This window comes from Dermacentor variabilis, chromosome 3 (assembly GCF_050947875.1).
Source record: "Dermacentor variabilis isolate Ectoservices chromosome 3, ASM5094787v1, whole genome shotgun sequence".
Classification (NCBI taxonomy): domain Eukaryota; kingdom Metazoa; phylum Arthropoda; class Arachnida; order Ixodida; family Ixodidae; genus Dermacentor; species Dermacentor variabilis.
Genome location: NC_134570.1, coordinates 17,970,297 through 17,987,740, shown reverse-complemented (window position 1 = coordinate 17,987,740; position 17,444 = coordinate 17,970,297). Strand labels below are relative to the sequence as shown.

The following is a 17,444-nucleotide window of genomic DNA, read 5'->3' as shown; positions in this document are numbered from 1 at the left end:
CAGTGCAGCTTTCGACGTATCCAAGCTTTGACGCGCATCATAAATTTGGAATAGCTGCCTACGCCGAATGAAAAAAAAAAAGCTCGATGGTGCATCTTCCGTCCACGTGAAAACCGTCGCCTTTCGATCCTAACGGAACCCTTGTGCATCGTTTCTTTCATCGTGGTTGCACACAAAACTGGAGTGACCAGGTACTATCTGCCATATAAATGAGCCATTCTGCCTGTGTTAGGGCCTCTTATCCTCGGGTGGTTTTAGCGACACATCGAGCGTTTACCAGGGGTCCTGCGCAGCACTGTTCTCAATGAGGACTTCCAGCTTACGCAATTTAGATAACAGCTTTTTCTCGTAATCTCCGCTAAAAGCAGCGCTATGTGCTATGTACAGATACGTCAGCCGCCTCGTCTCCAAAACTGTAAACATATGTGCATGTTCTCGGGCACTTTTGTGTACTTTCGATTATTTACTGAACTGCACGCGTCTCTTACCATTCTTTTATAATTTCTTCCGTGTATTCCTTTACTACACCACAGAACTTGTCAAATGTTCATGCTATTTGACTGTTTTCAGTGTTCCTCAATGCTTTTCTTGCTTTTATTGTTTCGTTTTCCTAGAGACGAGAAGTGGCCGGCGCCAGTAAAGGAGCCAACCTGTCCTTTATTTAGATTCACATTATCAAAAATATAACCCTGCCAGACCACACCGCTACACTGTAGTCGATGTTTTTGCGCTTGAAGTAAACGTCCGCTAGCTAAATATTACTCACGCAAATACGTTCATGTCCGTATGTTATTGCTCAAGGTCAATAACAAGAGGGTTCGCCTTCCCCGCCGTTCGAAACTTTGGACATAGCTGATGGCACAGGCTTTAGTTATAGCCGTTGTCTTATGGACAAGGTCTCTTAGCCACTACTGAACTGCATATATGGGGAGGGCCTCCAGACTCATATTTAAATAAGCATATGTGCCTTTCAGCAAGCTTCACGAATAAAAAGTGCTTGTTTTGCCTCCAAGTGCCGCTAACTGAGCGTGTATAACAAAGTTAGTACTTGTTTACCGGTGGTACTGGTAACTTATTTTCTGCAGCCACACAACCGATCAGCACCTCGACCTTCCGCGAAGTAAAAAGTACATATCTCGAGCAAATAGACTCGTATATACCGAGATACGTCGTCGGTGTTCTTCGGGAACTGTGTGAACATGTGAGCGCTCATGTTTGAGGAAAAGACGCATCCGGGTAGCCCTCACTGCCGTGACTAGGCGGATGTATGCATAAAAACTTACCCAAGAACAAAAGCGCTGGTCCCGTGGGTTTACGTCATGGGCACGAGACGCGAATCGCCATATTTAAGGGTTGCTTCACTGAAGAGGGCCAAAGGACGAAACGAAACTTCGTTCTTTTTTTGTGTGTGTGGTTTTGTACACAAACAATTTTCAGTGTATCTTGTACCACACTCTTTCTTAAGCCTCTTTATAAGTTTTCATAATATCGACTGGCCTCATTGACCGATCATATGCGCGAAGTTATGGACAACCACACGTATTCACACTGATAGTTGCTTCCTCCCTCCCTCTCCTTTCTTTTCTTTCCTTGAACCCTTCCCCTGTGTAAAGTAGCAAACCGGACGTGCATCTGGTTGACCTCCCTGCCTTTCCTTCCTTCTTTTCCTTCTCCTCCTCCTTATAAATTTTCAAACATCATCGCCTCTTCGTTTCCTGAGTAAACGCTTCCGAAAATCGCTGAGAGAGGCATAATGCTTCTATGAGCAAATGACCAACCTCCTTGCTTCTACCATCCGCTCCGGTTCTTCCTCAGCGCAAAACACAAGGAAAACAATGCTCCTAATGCTTGCAAAACTGCGATACTGTTACTCTGAAGCGTACACTTGCGTGTAGAGTTGTTACAGCCTATCGTCGTATTGCAGTTAATAAAATAAATAATTCAATAGTGGCCTAACACTGGCGCCATCTCCGTCGATTCCTTCTCTTTGCGCTTCCGGCTCATGCCCGCCTTCGTTCTCGTCGTTATTGTCTCCCCGTGGCTCAGAGCAGAACGGTGCGAAGCCACGGTCGCCTACGTAACAGGTATATGTCAACGCGATAGCTTTAGCGTATACCGTGTCGCAGAAAATCCGGCGTCGGCATCCGTCGTCCGTCGTCTTGTGAGCGCAAGTTTTCATGTATGTCTGTACGGCACTAAAGTTCTACTAATCAAGTTGCTCTTAATTTATCTCAATGTTCTTTACAAAGTTACTCCTCAGATTTTGGAGAACGATAGCCCACCAACAAATGTCATAAAACAAAACGCCGACAGCGCATGCCTTTTATGTTAAATCTTCTCAGACTGAAATATTGAAAGTGCGAAACAATAACGGGAGATCCGCCCGCGCAGGAGGCCGCATTTCTACCGGAAAGCTCGCCTTCGTGCATAGCGTTCGCCGCCAGCGTTTTCCGGTAAACATTACGGTTACATACGCTGCAGTTGCCTGGAAGCGTGAGAAGCAGTCGGGAATCTTTGAAAGCTATCGCGTTCCAGTCTTTAAGGCGAACCTTAAAGGTCCACTCAGCTTTTATATTCCTCAAGCCGCGGCTTCTTCGAAATAAATAAATAAATAAATAAATAAATAAATGACCAACCAGTGGCGGCGCGGTCAGCTACCGCAGAGCTCTCTCACCACCTTTTTTCTCTCATCTTTCTATTTCCCTGTTTTTCGTGCCCCCCAGCTCACATATATATATATATATATATATATATATATATATATATATATATATATATATATATATATTCGCATTGCTGCGCTTGTACTCCCATGAAGAAAAGGATAGTGCGCATATGCGTGAGCGTTTTTATCAAGCCGCAGTGAAGTCGTGGTAGCGCTCAGTATTAAAAAGGCGACCTGCCGCTGTGGCTCCTGAATAGTGCTGTACAACACCTATTTTTGACGTTGCGACACTCAGAGGACGCGCTATATATATATAATCTTAATTGCAGCGTGCCAAGATCATGATCTAAGTATGAGGCACGCCGTAGTGGAGGTCTCCGGGCTAATTTTGACCACCTGGGGTTCTTTAATGAGCGCCTAAATCCAAGTACACACGCGGTCTTCATTTTGCCCCGTCGAGATGCGGCTACCGCGGTTGGGGAACGAACGCGTGACCTCGAGCTCGGAAACGCAAACGCCACGGCCACCAAGCCACCGCGGCGAGGTTTCTTGTCTCTCTCACGCTCTCATAGCGGGCGACGCATTTCGTTAGTAACTTACAAACTTGACCTGGGACGCACTGAATCGGCTAGGGTGCGGACGTGTTACATGCTTTGTTTCGCGGTCAGGGGCGTGTAACTTTGTGCACTCGCATCAGCAAAAGAACGTGCCCGCGGCCACTCGCGGGAGACTCTCTCCCGCGGGAGGAACCCTTCCCACGTGACCCCCTGCTGCAGACAGTGCGCACTCACCTCGTGTGCCGACGTGTCCGTCCTGCAAGCGGCCGCTTTCGCGCGATCGCTGCCGCCACCGCCACCGCCGGGCCCCGCGGTGCCGCCTGCGGCAGAAGGGCTTCCTCGTGAACACAAGCCACAGCAGCCGGGCTGGTACATCTTGACTTCATACACGCAGCGCACAACGAACAAGGGCAAAAGAGGGAGAGGGGGACGCACACACGTCGCGCTGACTTTCAGCCGATCGTTTGCGGACGTACACCGAGATTCAGTGGCACGCGCTAACCGCATTCACGTGTGACGCCCCTTCTTGCCACCTTCCGTTTCTGTGTTTCTGTCTCCTCCTTTCTGAAGAGCAGGCAGGCGTTCTGCCCCTTCCGGTAGCAGTTGCCAGCCTGCTCCTCGCTTTCCCTTTCCTGTCAAGTGTATGTATGTTTTCAAAAGAAATAATAATAAAAATAAGAACAAAATTCAAGTTTTTGATAGCGCGATTGATGATTTTGACACACATGATGGTTCTGATTGTCGGAAAGAACCATAACGGGGTAATCAGAGAGGTTATTGAAGTGGGACTGGTAGCTGAGCTTGGCGAAATTTGTCTGTCAGAACCGTCAAACGCGCCAGTGGAGAAATAACTATAATTCTTAAAAACATGAAATTTGAATGCGTGGCTGAATTTACATATGTGGCAACATTTACGTCAATAATAAACGATGGTTTGAAAGTCAGCGCTACGCGTGTCTCCATCTCTCTCTTTCTCTCTCTCTTTTGTCTTCTTTAATCGTGCGATACGTATATGAGAAGTCGATTCGTGAACACACCACCTTGGTGAACGCGCGTCCTCTGATATTTTTCCTAACTTCTTCTGTACAGGTGCGTCGCGCGACAAACATACCATTCTCGATAAACTCAACTATCAACTCGAGATAGACTGGCAAGCGCCTGGGTCGCCTATATAGTCTCGCGTGCAGCCCTGTCGTCCCTGAAGCCACCACTCGCTAAATGACCAGCTCGCAGAGGAGGACACAAACTGTTTGTTCAGCGAGGTCTGCGGGCTGGCGCACAGCGCGGCACTATATAGTGGCTGCCCTCTCTCCGCGGCATTAGCGGGCGACGTACACACTGACTACCTTGCTGCTTCGGCGGACAGCAACTTCTCCGTGCTGATACCGATCTCTCTTGTTTTTTAAGGGTGATGGTTCACTTATAGTGAATTCGTTGGCGTGGCACTCACAGCGTGCTACCGACCGAGAGCAGGAGTTATTTCTCTATACTGTCAGTTCTTTATGTTAGCTGTTCGTCTGTGCCTATCATTTAATTTATCACATTCACTGTATAGTGCAGCGTGCTAGACCAGTCGCAGGGCAAGCCTCTCCAGTTTTCATAAAAGAGCATCTCTCCAGATCCATCTCTGGCAAGTTGCGCTACTACAAGTGTATTGACAAACGCACCCCTACTGAACGTAGCCTCCTTGACTTCACCTTTTCTAAGGCGGCGCTGCGCTTTACGTCTACCGTGATTGAGGTGCACCGATGACTCTCGTTGAAGATACAGTTGCGATCATGTAGTTGCTTGCGGAAGATGCCTCGATTCCAGTGCCCTGGAGTAGACACTGAGAGTGCCTCATATCCATATTTAAACTCGCGGAAAACGAACGCTACTGACGCCCAGTGACTACTTCAATCTTTTGGCCGCGTTGTCCCCCCTCGGCGGAAAGAGGGAAAATCGTCAGGTCGAGATGGCGTTTGCGCTTGCGGTCGTAAAATACCAAATGCACTCACTTTCAATCACAAGAAACGCTTGCAATTTGAGAAAACGACGAGAAAAAAACAGAAAAATGAAAGAAAGAAATACAGGCAGTGACGTCACCTTGCCATGCTTTGCACGGCTTACTGCTGATCACTTACACATAGATTATAACAACTCGTGATCGATATTAACATTAATATCTCCAGAGCTAGAAAAGGTCCCATTACACTTTTGAAATCAAAAGCTTATCCTGCAAACTGAATTAGAATTTCTAGTTTAAAATAAGAAAAAGAGAATGGGAGCATACCGTGACTTGCATGACCTTGCGCTGACGAACTTTGGACCGCATATAATTCAGAAATGTAAGTTTCGGTCTTTATTTCCTGCTATAATATTTTTCTCACCGTGTAAATAAGAAAGGAGCTTCTAAGATGCGAGCCCATTATCACAAAAAAAAATGTTCTTGCGCTAAAATTATCCGTAAGAGCAAGTGCGAGCCAATCATGATTTTGAAATTATTGTTAGTGAAGGCGGCCGGCCAATTTCAAGCTGCATATATGAATATAAAACGGAATTGCACCCTGGTTTCCCAGTCTAGTACATTTGAGCGTTTCGCTTTGTGTGCCTTTAAACAAAGTTAGGAAGTACAAGCTGCTAAGCACCGACGATTGTATCAACTTTTCCTGTCTTTACTTTTCATTCAAAGATTTTATTTAAATGTCGGTGTTTGCACTTTTTCTTCCGCTTTCACGTTCGACAACTTCGAAGACATTGAACGCTTCGTTGCTTTCGTTTATCACGTTTTAACGTCTGCCATTGTTTTCTCCACTGTCGACATGAGACTCACTTCTTGCATGATGCACTACACCAAGTGCAGACTGTGCCTTGTGATCGGGAAAATGTTGCGAATGAAGTATTATCTCCTTGCACACGCTTCAGTTTTTCCCGTCGTGCTTTCGAATATTTTAACTCCTTCCCTCTCCAACTGCCTCCTCCCATATTAATTCTTTTTTTTTATTTAGCAGCGCTACGCTTGCCTGCGACACCGATGCTTGGCTCTACGAAGGTGCTCAAAAAATCAGGGGCGAAACACACGCAGCCACGTATAGCGTTCGCATATCGTGAAGTAAGAGCGATCAACGCAGTCCTTGTCGACGTAGCATCTAAGTCCGATGTCAGTCATTCAAGCATTCCGGCCACGTACGTAAGTCCTTCACATTCGTTCTCTCTGTGAGCAGCCGGGCGCGCAACTGATGCGCAACTCATGAAACCGCCTCTTAATACGTGCAAAGTGGCTCGAGGAACAAACCAAACAAAGCTGTCCTGTGCATTCATCTCGCTTCCAGCGTTGTATGCTCGTGCCTTTCGTTGCCTTCTCGCCATGTGTACAATGGTCTTTTGATAAGCAGACCGTTCTTCAAGGGCTAAAAGCTCTGTATTCTTCTGGGCCTCTTCGCTGAGCGCTCGCAGGAACTCGGAAGATGCTCCTAGCTGGCCTCGGTGTTGCCTCGGAAGGGGGTTTCAGCTCTCTTTTGAGCAGCACTTAGTGGCCTTATTCAACTATTGAAAAAGCACCATTAGAATATGCGTGCGTGATACGCACAGGATCGGCTATAGTCGCGATGTGCATTTAATTATTTCGTGTCCATGCTGCATTACCGCGTGTCTCTTTGCCTTCTTATGTAATTGTGATGGTTAAAAATGACATGTACGAATTTACACCGCAAATAAAACAGAAAAAATTAAATATATATATATATATATATATATATATATATATATATATATATATATATTTTACATATCCACGTAGAAACTTGAGCTCTTACCTGCCCCCACCCTGGTTGCTTAGTGGCTGTGGTGTTGTGCTGCTAAGCACGAGGTCCCAGGATCGAATCCCGGCCACGGTGGCCGCATTTTGGTGGGGGCGAAATGCGAAAACACCCGTCTACTTAAACGTAGGAGCACGTTAAAGAACCCCAGGTGGTCCAAGTTATGCCGGAGTCCCTCCCTACGGCGGGCCTCATAATCAGAGCATTGTTCTCGCACGTAAAACACCACAATACTTTTTTTATCTGCCTATAATGCTACCGTGCAGCTTTTTATTCCTGAATTATTCTTGCCTCATTATGTTCATTGTTGAGCCAACGTCTTAATGACGCCATACATCCTACGACACCAAGCATGTTATGCCGCGGGATTCGCCATAAGGTAGTTTACCAATTTATGAATTACGGTGAGCACAGGTATAGGTCCTCTTACGATTTTTCATGCTGTTTTTTCACCACGAAAGCAGCTACTTGTGGGCAAATGTATTCCTATAGCACTAAAAGGAAACATGTAAGATGTTGCTGCTCCGTATTGAGGCGCCTCACATAGGACCGAGGTGTCGGACACGGGGGTGTCTCGCAATTGTTCTCCCATCAGTGCCGTGTTCGTCGTCTAGCTTTTTGTTCATCTTTCTCCCTCTCCCTTGCGCTGCCTCCAATCATAATCTCCCACATTTCGTGTGCAAACATTCGTCTTTCAGAATTCCCTGTATCTACTTTCGAGTGCTCTTACCCAGGGCCTCACACATACTGTATATATATATATATATATATATATATATATATATATATATATATATATATATATATATATATATATATATATATATATATATATATATATATATATATATATATATATATATGACCGAGAAGCAAGGGAACTGACAGGCCATATTTTTATTAATCATATCATAGGAAGCCAACAAACAAAGACACAAAGGACAACATGGGGGAAATTACTTGTACTTACTAATTCCATTAAAGAAATGATAAATTCATGGAAATGAAAGTTGATAATAAACTACTGGCTGTATCATTTCGGCCTGCGGCAGAAAGGATGTTCCACATCCGCCGCCAAGGTTTGTGAGTGATGGCGCTGGCTAACACTCTCAGGCTCAGTTCTAGTAGTAAAACATAAGTACCCAAGAATGTGGATGGGAAACGGCGCCGCGGTAGGGTTACAAAACGGGTGCCAAGAGTAGGGAAGCGCAATCGAGGACCGCAGAAGTCTAGGTGGGGCGACGAAATTAGGAAATTCGCAGGGCGTTAGCTGGAATCGGTTGGCGCATGACAGGGGCAATTGGAGATCGCATGGAGGGGCCTTCGTCCTGCAGTGGACATAAAGTAGGATGATTATGATGACGACGACAACGACGACGGCGACCACAACGATGATGATGATGATGATGATAGCTGAGATGGTAAGAGCATCGCACGCGTAATGCGAACACGTTGGTTCGTATCCCACCTGCGGCCAGTTGTTTTGTCATCCACTTTCATTTGCATTAATTTATCATTTCTTTAATGCAATTAGTAAGTAGAAGTAATTTCTCCTGTATTCCTATGTTGTGCTTGGTGTCCTCGAAAAAAAAATTAATTATGGGGTTTTACGTGCCAAAACCACTTTCTGATTATATGAGGCACGCCGTACTGGAGGCATCCGGAAATTGCTTGGTGTCTCTGGATTGCTTGGTTTGTTGGCCTCTTATAATATATATATATATATATATATATATATAGATATACGAAGGTTAGTCCACCAGTCAAAACGTTACGTAAAGACGTCTTACTTCTAAGAAGTTCATCGTCTCTTTCCAGCGTATGTTACGTCGGGTCCTGAATACTCAACTTTAAAGAAACCCCCTGCTGTGTATATATATATATATATATATATATATATATATATATGTATATATATATATATATATATATATATTATTTGCCTGTATAAAGGTCTTTTTGTGCGGACAGTAATCCATTTACGTATTAGCAAGATAATTCCCACTTTTTACATGATGAACAGGAAATATGAAGCGCAACGCATTTGCGACTGCACATGGTATCTAAAATGAACTCACGATCAGGTCATTGCGACTACACAGCGGATTAAACCAAGCAAGCATTATTGAAAAGCTGGCGATCTCGTTTTAAACTATGATAGTTGAAATTGCATTATGGTAAACAATTCTATGTTCTTAATGGGGTAGTTTTTAATGCGATATCATTATTCATAACACTCGGCAACCTTTATTGTTTCGAAGCAAAATAAAGTGGGCCGATCCTGTAAGCAGCGTAAGAAGAAGGCGTGAGTGGGGTTGATGCTAACAATGGCTGTCAGATTGCAGACGCCCATGCTTGTCGTAGCAATTTGTGAGTTTTCACGTTACAGGAAGCCGTAGTACAAGATATGTTCGTGTTACGGCTTCCTTGTCTACCATATTTAACATTATATGACCCCGAGAACCGCTTCAACCAAGCAGGCCGATTGTCGTTTCGCTAAGAGATGATTGTGTTGCAAAACGTCACTGTGGCTACATGAGTCACAAAACCACGAGGTCTCAAGAAAGAACATGGAAGTGCAGGGGCATGCGATCATCCACTGTACTATTTGCTGCCAAATTGTGTACTGTTGAATTATATACCCCAGTTGCACGGAGCACTTTTGATCGTGATCAAGCCTGATTGGCACTGGACTTCTCGATCACAGTACAGATTGCACAAAGGAGCCAGTCAGAATCGAGAAATTCGATCCTTGTTGAACTCGATCACGATCGAAAGTGCCCCTTGTGACACGGGTAATTAATGCCCCACCAGACATCCAGGACCACGCATTTCAGTATTGAGCAATAAGTGCGTGTGCGTGTGTGTGTGTGTGTGTGTGTGCGTGTGTGTGCGTGCGTGTGTGCGTGTGTGCGTGCGTGCGTGCGTGCGTGCGTGCGTGCGTACGTGTGTGTGTGTGTGTGTGTGTGTGTGTGTGTGTGTGTGTGTGTGTGTGTGTGTGTGTGTGTGCGTGTGCGTGTGCGTGTGCGTGTGCGTGTGCGTGTGTGTGTGTGTGTGTGTGTGTGTGTGTGTGTGTGTGTGTGTGTGTGTGTGTGCGTGTGTGAAAGATGCAGAACTAGGCGAAAAGGGTCAAAGCGAACCGTATCACGCTTTTCATACTGTACACACGGGGTTCGCTACGAAACAGGACACAGAAAAGAGGAAGGAAAGAAAGAGAACAATGAGAAATCGAGAAGCACGTGAATGACGCGCGCGCTAATGATGGGCCGAGTGCACCATTAATCACAGCTAATTTAGCCGTCTCGTTAACCGCGGGAAACAAAGTGGCGAAATAGCAGCCGTTAGCGCAGACGTCTGTTGCCGTTGTGAGCTCTTTTTTCTTGTTCATATGTTTTGTTCATGTTGTTTTTGATCAACCGCGCATGTTCACATGGATGTTGTGCAAAATTTTAGGATGCCCACTTATTAAAACGAAGAACGGAAGCCGCAAGAGGCCAATGTTCATCTTTTGGATTCGCTGTAAGGACGCAGTCCGCAGTTGCGCATTACTACAGGTGCTGCGCCAGTAAGTAGGAAGTACTTATCACGTGACTTCGGGATATCTGTTAACCCTTTAATGATAGCACATATAAGTTTCCGCAAAAATGTTTATTTTCTACCTAAATGTGCAAAAGACATCGAGAATAAACGTAATTACCGAAAAGAAAAAAATATTTTGTGGAATGTTTTTTCCGTAAAGCGGGAAAACTCTAGGCTCTGGAAGTGTGCTTCACCCCAAGCCATCTTAGCCTTCATTTGGAATTTGTACAGTCAGCTCTCGTCATATGTGCGCAATAGGTGCACATTTGATTTGATTTATGTCACGTGTGCTACACCAATGCAACCGGAGATCTGACATTGGTCTGTCGCCACTGACAGTGCTTTCAAAAGAAAGCGAGTCACATGCCAGACTTCTCCTCCTTCATCCCGTGTTTCGGCTCAAAACCAACAAATGACGCTTGCTGGCTGTCATTCAGTGTTGGCGGAAGACATTTAGCCAGAAACCTCGTAGGCAATAGTGAAACCCGGCAAGAAAAAGGTTTTGTTTTCGGATATGTTTCCTGTAGGCAATGCACGTCAATAAACAACTAATGACTGAAGTGTAACGGTACATATTCAAAAAGAAATAGAAAATGATTACGCACATATTTTTACGTTTAAACAGACCATAAATCGCTATACAGCTTTCGAATGATATCTGTCCTTTCTTTTTCTTTCTTTTTTTTACATATATATCGCGAATAATTGATACCAGTAATATAGTACAGCAGCAAGACAGTTACCAGTGTATACTTTTCCTCTTGATCATTTGTTATTCCACAGTGGAGTCCTTTCATCTCTTTCATTACTCTCATTCCCATTTGTAGTGACCCTCCATTCAAACTAAAGAGAGTAGACATGTCAGGTGAACACTCCCCCCGACGCTATTCCACTGCTTAGAGCGCTCCCGTGCTTGCATTCCATGGTGCCACTGTTGATTTTGGCGCAATCTACAATTCAATATGCTTATTGTTGTTTTGTGCTTTCTTTTGCACTTCGTCCTGTTGCTTTTCTGATAAGTTTCTAGAACTTCGGTGAACTTTCCTTGCAGAGGCATTTGAAGTAAGGCATTAATTTTGACCCAAATTCTTCTAGAAAATTATTTTGTAAACACGCCACAACAATGACACTCCTTTTACCCTTATGTAGATATCGTTAACTCAAATTTGACGCCAGTGACAAAAGGGGACGGGCTCCAGCTTATAATTACCTAAACACACCACCGAGATAAATCTTAAAGCCTTGGGAAGCAGTGTGTGAATGGTAGGCCGAAGAAGAAGAAATTTTAATCTGACGATCGCCAGCGACAAAGAAACGGGGCACAGCTGATAACACTAACTCGCAGCCGTGCTTTTACCTCAATCGGAACCCATCGCCACGCGCGGCCACGTCGGACGCGCGCTGTTCGACGGGGCATCGCTGGTGAGCCAGGGTCGAAGCCAGAGCCACAGCCGAATATCGAGCCAGGCGTCGCGCTGATTTACGGGTGGCGACCCTGCGCGTTCAGGCGCCGAGGGAGCGCCGAGGTAGGCGTGATTCAGCGCCAAATTTGTGTGCCCCGGGCCGCCCCCATTGAGACTGTCACCGGACGCCGATAAATGACGCGATAAATTGGTCGGCGCCGATAAATGAGCCCCCGGGACCGCGCGGCGGTCGGTCAGCAGACAATGGCGCTGTCAGCGCTGATGGAGGGGGGAGGGCGAGCCGCCGCCGGCTGGCCACGTGACCACCCCGGGTCCGCCGTGCTTATCTCTGCCTCTTCAAAAAGGGTTGTCCATTTCCTGCGTGACCACGCCGTGGGCGCTCTTGTTTCGAGCAGCCCATTTTTTTGTTCCACAGAAACAGCGAAAACCGGGCCATAACGGATCTCTGAACGGCCTTCGGAGCGGTGGCTTCATCGGGAAGCGCTTTTCACCCCTGGGCTCGGAACTCCGCGTCGACGAGGCGCCAGCCGGGGCCCACCACCCCCGGTCGAAAACCGTGAAGGGACACTGCGCACCCGGGGACATTTATTACGGGGCCAATTCCGATGGTGGGCTGTGCAGCGTCGCTTCGCGCCCAAGATCTCGATCGGAAAGCCGGCCGCCGCGGCGACCATGGAGTGGAGCCGCGGCGCATGGCGTGCAGCGCATGGCTTCGCTTTCGCGCTGTATCCAATCTTCATTGTCTCCATCGCCATAGACATCTTTCTTCTCCCTTGCCTTGCTCGCTTGGACCTGACTGGTCACGCCGACCTCGTCTCCTTCCAAAAGCTTTGTCTTGGGGCTTGTTTGTTTTGTTTTTGTTTGCTTCCTTTATGGCCCCGTTTGTGCGTGTGTGTGTGCGTGTGTGCGTGTGTGTGTGGGGGGGGGGGGGGTCTGTGCTTTTTATAGCGTTTCAATTTATTCGATGCGGCATCTTGCCCGCGTCGTAGCATTTCTTGGTCGATACGCTTTAGTGGGGATGGGCCACTCCATCGTGATGATCATCATCATGACGTGCATCACTGTTTCACGTACTAACTTGTGTTACCTCTGGTGCCACCTGCCACTGTTAGCTGTACGTCCTAGTATAGCGTTACCGCGACCCTGCCGCTGCTCTTACCACCTCATCGAGATTCAGATACACGCTTTTCCGTGGAGACCGTCTCTTCAATACAACATCGCTGTACATACCACAGTTTATACAGACAACTTTCCATACTGGCCGATATCTTCATATTGCACAGAAATCTTCGAATAGCCCTCCCTTTCTTCTATCTCTCTCCCATTTTAAGGAGCAGGGATTTCTCTTTTCGGTTTCTTCTTCTCTTGTCTGTGTTCGACTCCGGGTAAAAGAAAAAGAACGTAGTTTGTCGTTTTATGTGCGATTCGCGGTGATCACAGCCTGCACTGCACTGTTCGCACATTTCATTTTTGCTCATAATGGGAATGTGTTAGCCATAGCCAGAGCTTCTGGCAAACATTAAATTATAGCCGCGAAGCGTCCTATCTATAGGTACGGCTAGTGCAAAGCATGTGCACTGCACCACGAGACTGCTCGAATGGTATCTTTTCATTTCCCTCAAGTGCGATGTCGTGGCTCTGCACACCTCAATAAAACCGCGCATGTGCGGAACATTTCCAGGTTACAGTGGCCACCCACTGAGTCTGTTGCCTAGTCGGTGTTCCTTGCACTGACTCTTTAGAACATGTTCAGCCTCATCCTGTGCAATGAAGGAGTTCTAGCACAGCGTACGTGTATACGTGCCTATACGCTCAAGGCGAGAGGCTGGCAGAGGGCCAATAGTGCGCGCCGTCTTTTTACGTGTCGATGGTATGCAGCTAGGCGTCGATGCGAATGCCGGTCTTTGGAATCTCAGTCGGCTTGCATACCGAAGAGCCCACGTTCGGGTAAAGTGTCAAGGGCCTGCTTTTGCTTGGATGAGCGTATGACAATGAAAGGAATGCTACCCATAGTGCACCAGTAGCGTGATGGTCGTCGTGATCAATATTTCTTCAGCTTGGCTCACTGACTTACAGTCTCCTCGTTGTGTTGATTAGACGTCTCTTTCATATCTACAGTTGCACTCCTCTTCGCCCACTGTCTTCGTCAGCGAACAGAAGGCGGCCTGCTGGCACTGAAATGTCTGGACGTGACATGGGGAAAAGACTGCGCAAAACAATTTTCTTCCACCACGTAGCGTAGCACATTTCAATCGTCAGTTTGGGCAGTCCAGTTTAATGCAAACTGATGACATGTGCCTTTAGCCTTTTTAGACGGAGCCTTTAAAAGCGTGATGGTCACTCTGGTGAGCAAATTCATGTCACGATCTGTGTGAATCTAGAGCTCCAGAAGCCTAGCCTCGTCGGTTATAGATCATAGAGAGTAACTTACGGTGGAGGCGCCAAGACCCTTTGTCAGGTCAGCAGTGCAGCTATATCTCCCACCACATTCTTCACCTAAAAGAACGACTCCTTGTTTTAGTTTATGCTGCGACAGTTGGTTTCCCATAAGTGAGTGGCGACATGCGACCAGAAAAATTAGCAACCTGCTTGTTTCACAGAACTAGCAGGTTGTTGTGACTCTGGTATTCGACATTAGTGTGTAGTAGCAAAAGAGTGTGCCGTTTTTTTCTGCAACTGTGTGCCTTCACCTTTGAGTTCCAGGAGATCGACAATTTCTTCAGAAAGTTGATTCTGCCATGGGAAGTTGTTGCCAGACATGATATACGAATCCTATGCATGGGATTGAAACCTTGCTCTTGCTAATGCATTTCTTAAGTGTTTAACCAAGCTTCCAAGATGTTTTAACCCCCCTCCACACACGCGCTCGCATGCACGCACGCACGCACACAAACCCTAAATGTCTCTTCACCGCTTACAATAAAGCCATGCGGCAAAGCATTCATTCACAAAAGAAGCAATAGCAGACATTTGAGAGTAATCTTTTTCTTTCTGGCGAGAATATTGTGCGTTAAAAACAAATTGAAGACAATTATCACAGACGGATACCTCTAAAAATGTTGAAGGAGAATTGATAATATGTGAGTGTTGGCGGTGTAGCGTGCGGGCGGAAGCTCACAGTAGCGGTCGGTACTAAGATTCGAGACATCCGACGAAAAATGAAGAAAGGGAACATCTGGTATATCACAGTGCAACCTTCTGAAATGCAGAAGCTCAACCGACAACGTTTAACGGCACACAGAGTCTGAAGGCTGAAGCTCCATCTCATTAAACAATGCTCTGCACTAAAGTTATCGACACATAAACAAACCTAACGCGCCAAAGGTTCAGGAACTGATACCTTGAGTCGTTTCATCAACAAAATGTTTGCATTGGCAAAAATCGCATTTAGAGCGCAAGGCGGTGAAGTCCTCAATGGTGACAGACCCATTACAAAACTCGTTCTTTCAGCATCTATTTGCACTTATACGTGGTCGGTCAGCCCCTTTATTTTCTCGCGGGTTCTCTTCATTATTCTTCTCGGTCATTCCTAAAGAGGGATGGCGTGCGCTAACTTGATTGAGCGATCTACGACACGCCCAAGCAAGAGGACAGCGGTAGATGGGGCAGCGATTTAGAAAAATTTCGAGTGATCTTCTAACTCCACCTTTCATAAATTGTCTAGATCCACGACCGTTCCAGCTTTATGCTGAAACTAAGCGGAGACCTCAGAAACCTTTCCCGTGTGAAATTGCAGCCTGAGTACCTAAACGCCGCTGTAGGCATCCTGTTATCAAAGTGGCATCGAGCTCCTAGACACAAAGTGGTGTTTCTTCCTTTCGTTTCTTTCGGGATTGTGATCTTGACCAGTGGAGAAACTCTTCGTATTTCGTCAGTTTGCTAGTGCTCAACATCGGCGTAATACGCGCAATAAGTTGTGCAAGTTGGTCTAGTTTTGCAAACATTGCAAGAAACAAAGCTAAATAACCATTGACCGAATAGCAGGATAACGCTTGTGTTGTGTTGCACTACCACTGAGTTAGGGTTGTCGTGCGACCCTTTCCCTCACTCTCCTATTCTTTCATAGCAGTGCGCTGTTAGACTGACGCAAAACACGAACGCCATCACTTCAACCACGAGTACGTACGTTTGTCAAGAAGCTAACCACGGAAACACGGTATAAGCATTGTCCTTGTGTCAGCCTCTTTTATGCGCTGTAAATTTTACGACGTTACCACGCGAACTGGCCAAATTGGGACCTCACATGCACTACTTTGTCCGAGTTTAGTCTGCGCACTTGGACTAAAACTATAGCCTATATCTGTTCGACAATAGCAATTGCGACGGCAGACGAAAAAGAATATAGGAGTACCGATCTCCTGTGATACATTGCGGTGGTCAACTGTTCAAGAGGTGCCTTCGCCATGGAAGCTCCATTCAGCAAGGAACCCGTTTTGTGTGCACTTAGATATGGCGCTGGGAACTCACGAGCATCAAGCGACAATGCAGAGGCGCGCATTCCAATCGTGGTTTGCGAGTCACACGGAAAAATAAATAATTGTTATTCAATGAGGCATCAATGTGGCCTAGAATCTTTGTAACTGCAGAGGTCATTGCAGAAGTGAAACACGTTCAGAAAATTCACAATATTTAATATCTAAAATGGAATCGTTCTGTCAAAAAAAAGACTGAGCCAGGGCAATCACAAAAATGTCACTGAAGCAACGAAGGTACCGCTACTTTTAGGGGGGAAAAAAGAAGACATGCTGCCTTGTGTTCGCCATCAAGAACTCTCTTCCAATTTGCTCCCAGGATGACATTTCACTGCGCAATGTCCGACCTAACTTGAGAGATTTCTCGGTCCTTTTTCTGCCCTGACCGTACTATGTGAAGAACGAAGGGCATGAAAGGCATAAGAGGCAAGAGAGGACGAGGAAAAACATATCAGTGCCTCATAAGCTCGTACTTCGCGATTTTGGCTAGTGGGGTACAAACATCTTTTTTACTATTTTATAAATACTGCAATCACCATATAATAACTTTAGCAGGGTGGCACAAACTTAATTTATAGAATGGTATGTACAGAAAACGCACGGGTTAATAAAAACTGTTATTTGAATGAACACAAAGCATACATGCTGGGCACACACAAGGTTACACCAATGAAGTAAAACACTGCCACTGCAAGCATGATACAAACAAAATAATCTCGCTGTAAATATGATATGAAAGAAGTTAATGTTGGCGCAGAGACAAGGTAATCTGTCAATCTTGTAATAACCCTTTATTCGTTGACATAAGAATTTAAATCGCGAACAATGATTTCTTTGTGCCAGAGAAGAAATATTAGCCCTCTTTAAAAGTTATGTAACTGAAGTTCTCGTCAATGTGTTATAAATAAAACGCACTGCTCTTCTTTGTACCTCTTCTAGTTTCGCGATGT

At 45.8% G+C, this 17,444-nt stretch overlaps 1 protein-coding gene across 1 annotated transcript in view; it reads right to left on the bottom strand.

Moving 5' to 3' along the window:
- The window catches only part of LOC142575214 (uncharacterized), a 234,826-nt gene that overhangs the window by 192,888 nt on the left and 24,494 nt on the right, over window positions 1-17,444 (bottom strand). The window contains exon 2 of the mRNA XM_075684351.1: window positions 3,457-3,542. Coding sequence (XP_075540466.1) covers window positions 3,457-3,542 — 86 coding nt within the window. The remainder of the gene's footprint in view (window positions 1-3,456; window positions 3,543-17,444) is intronic.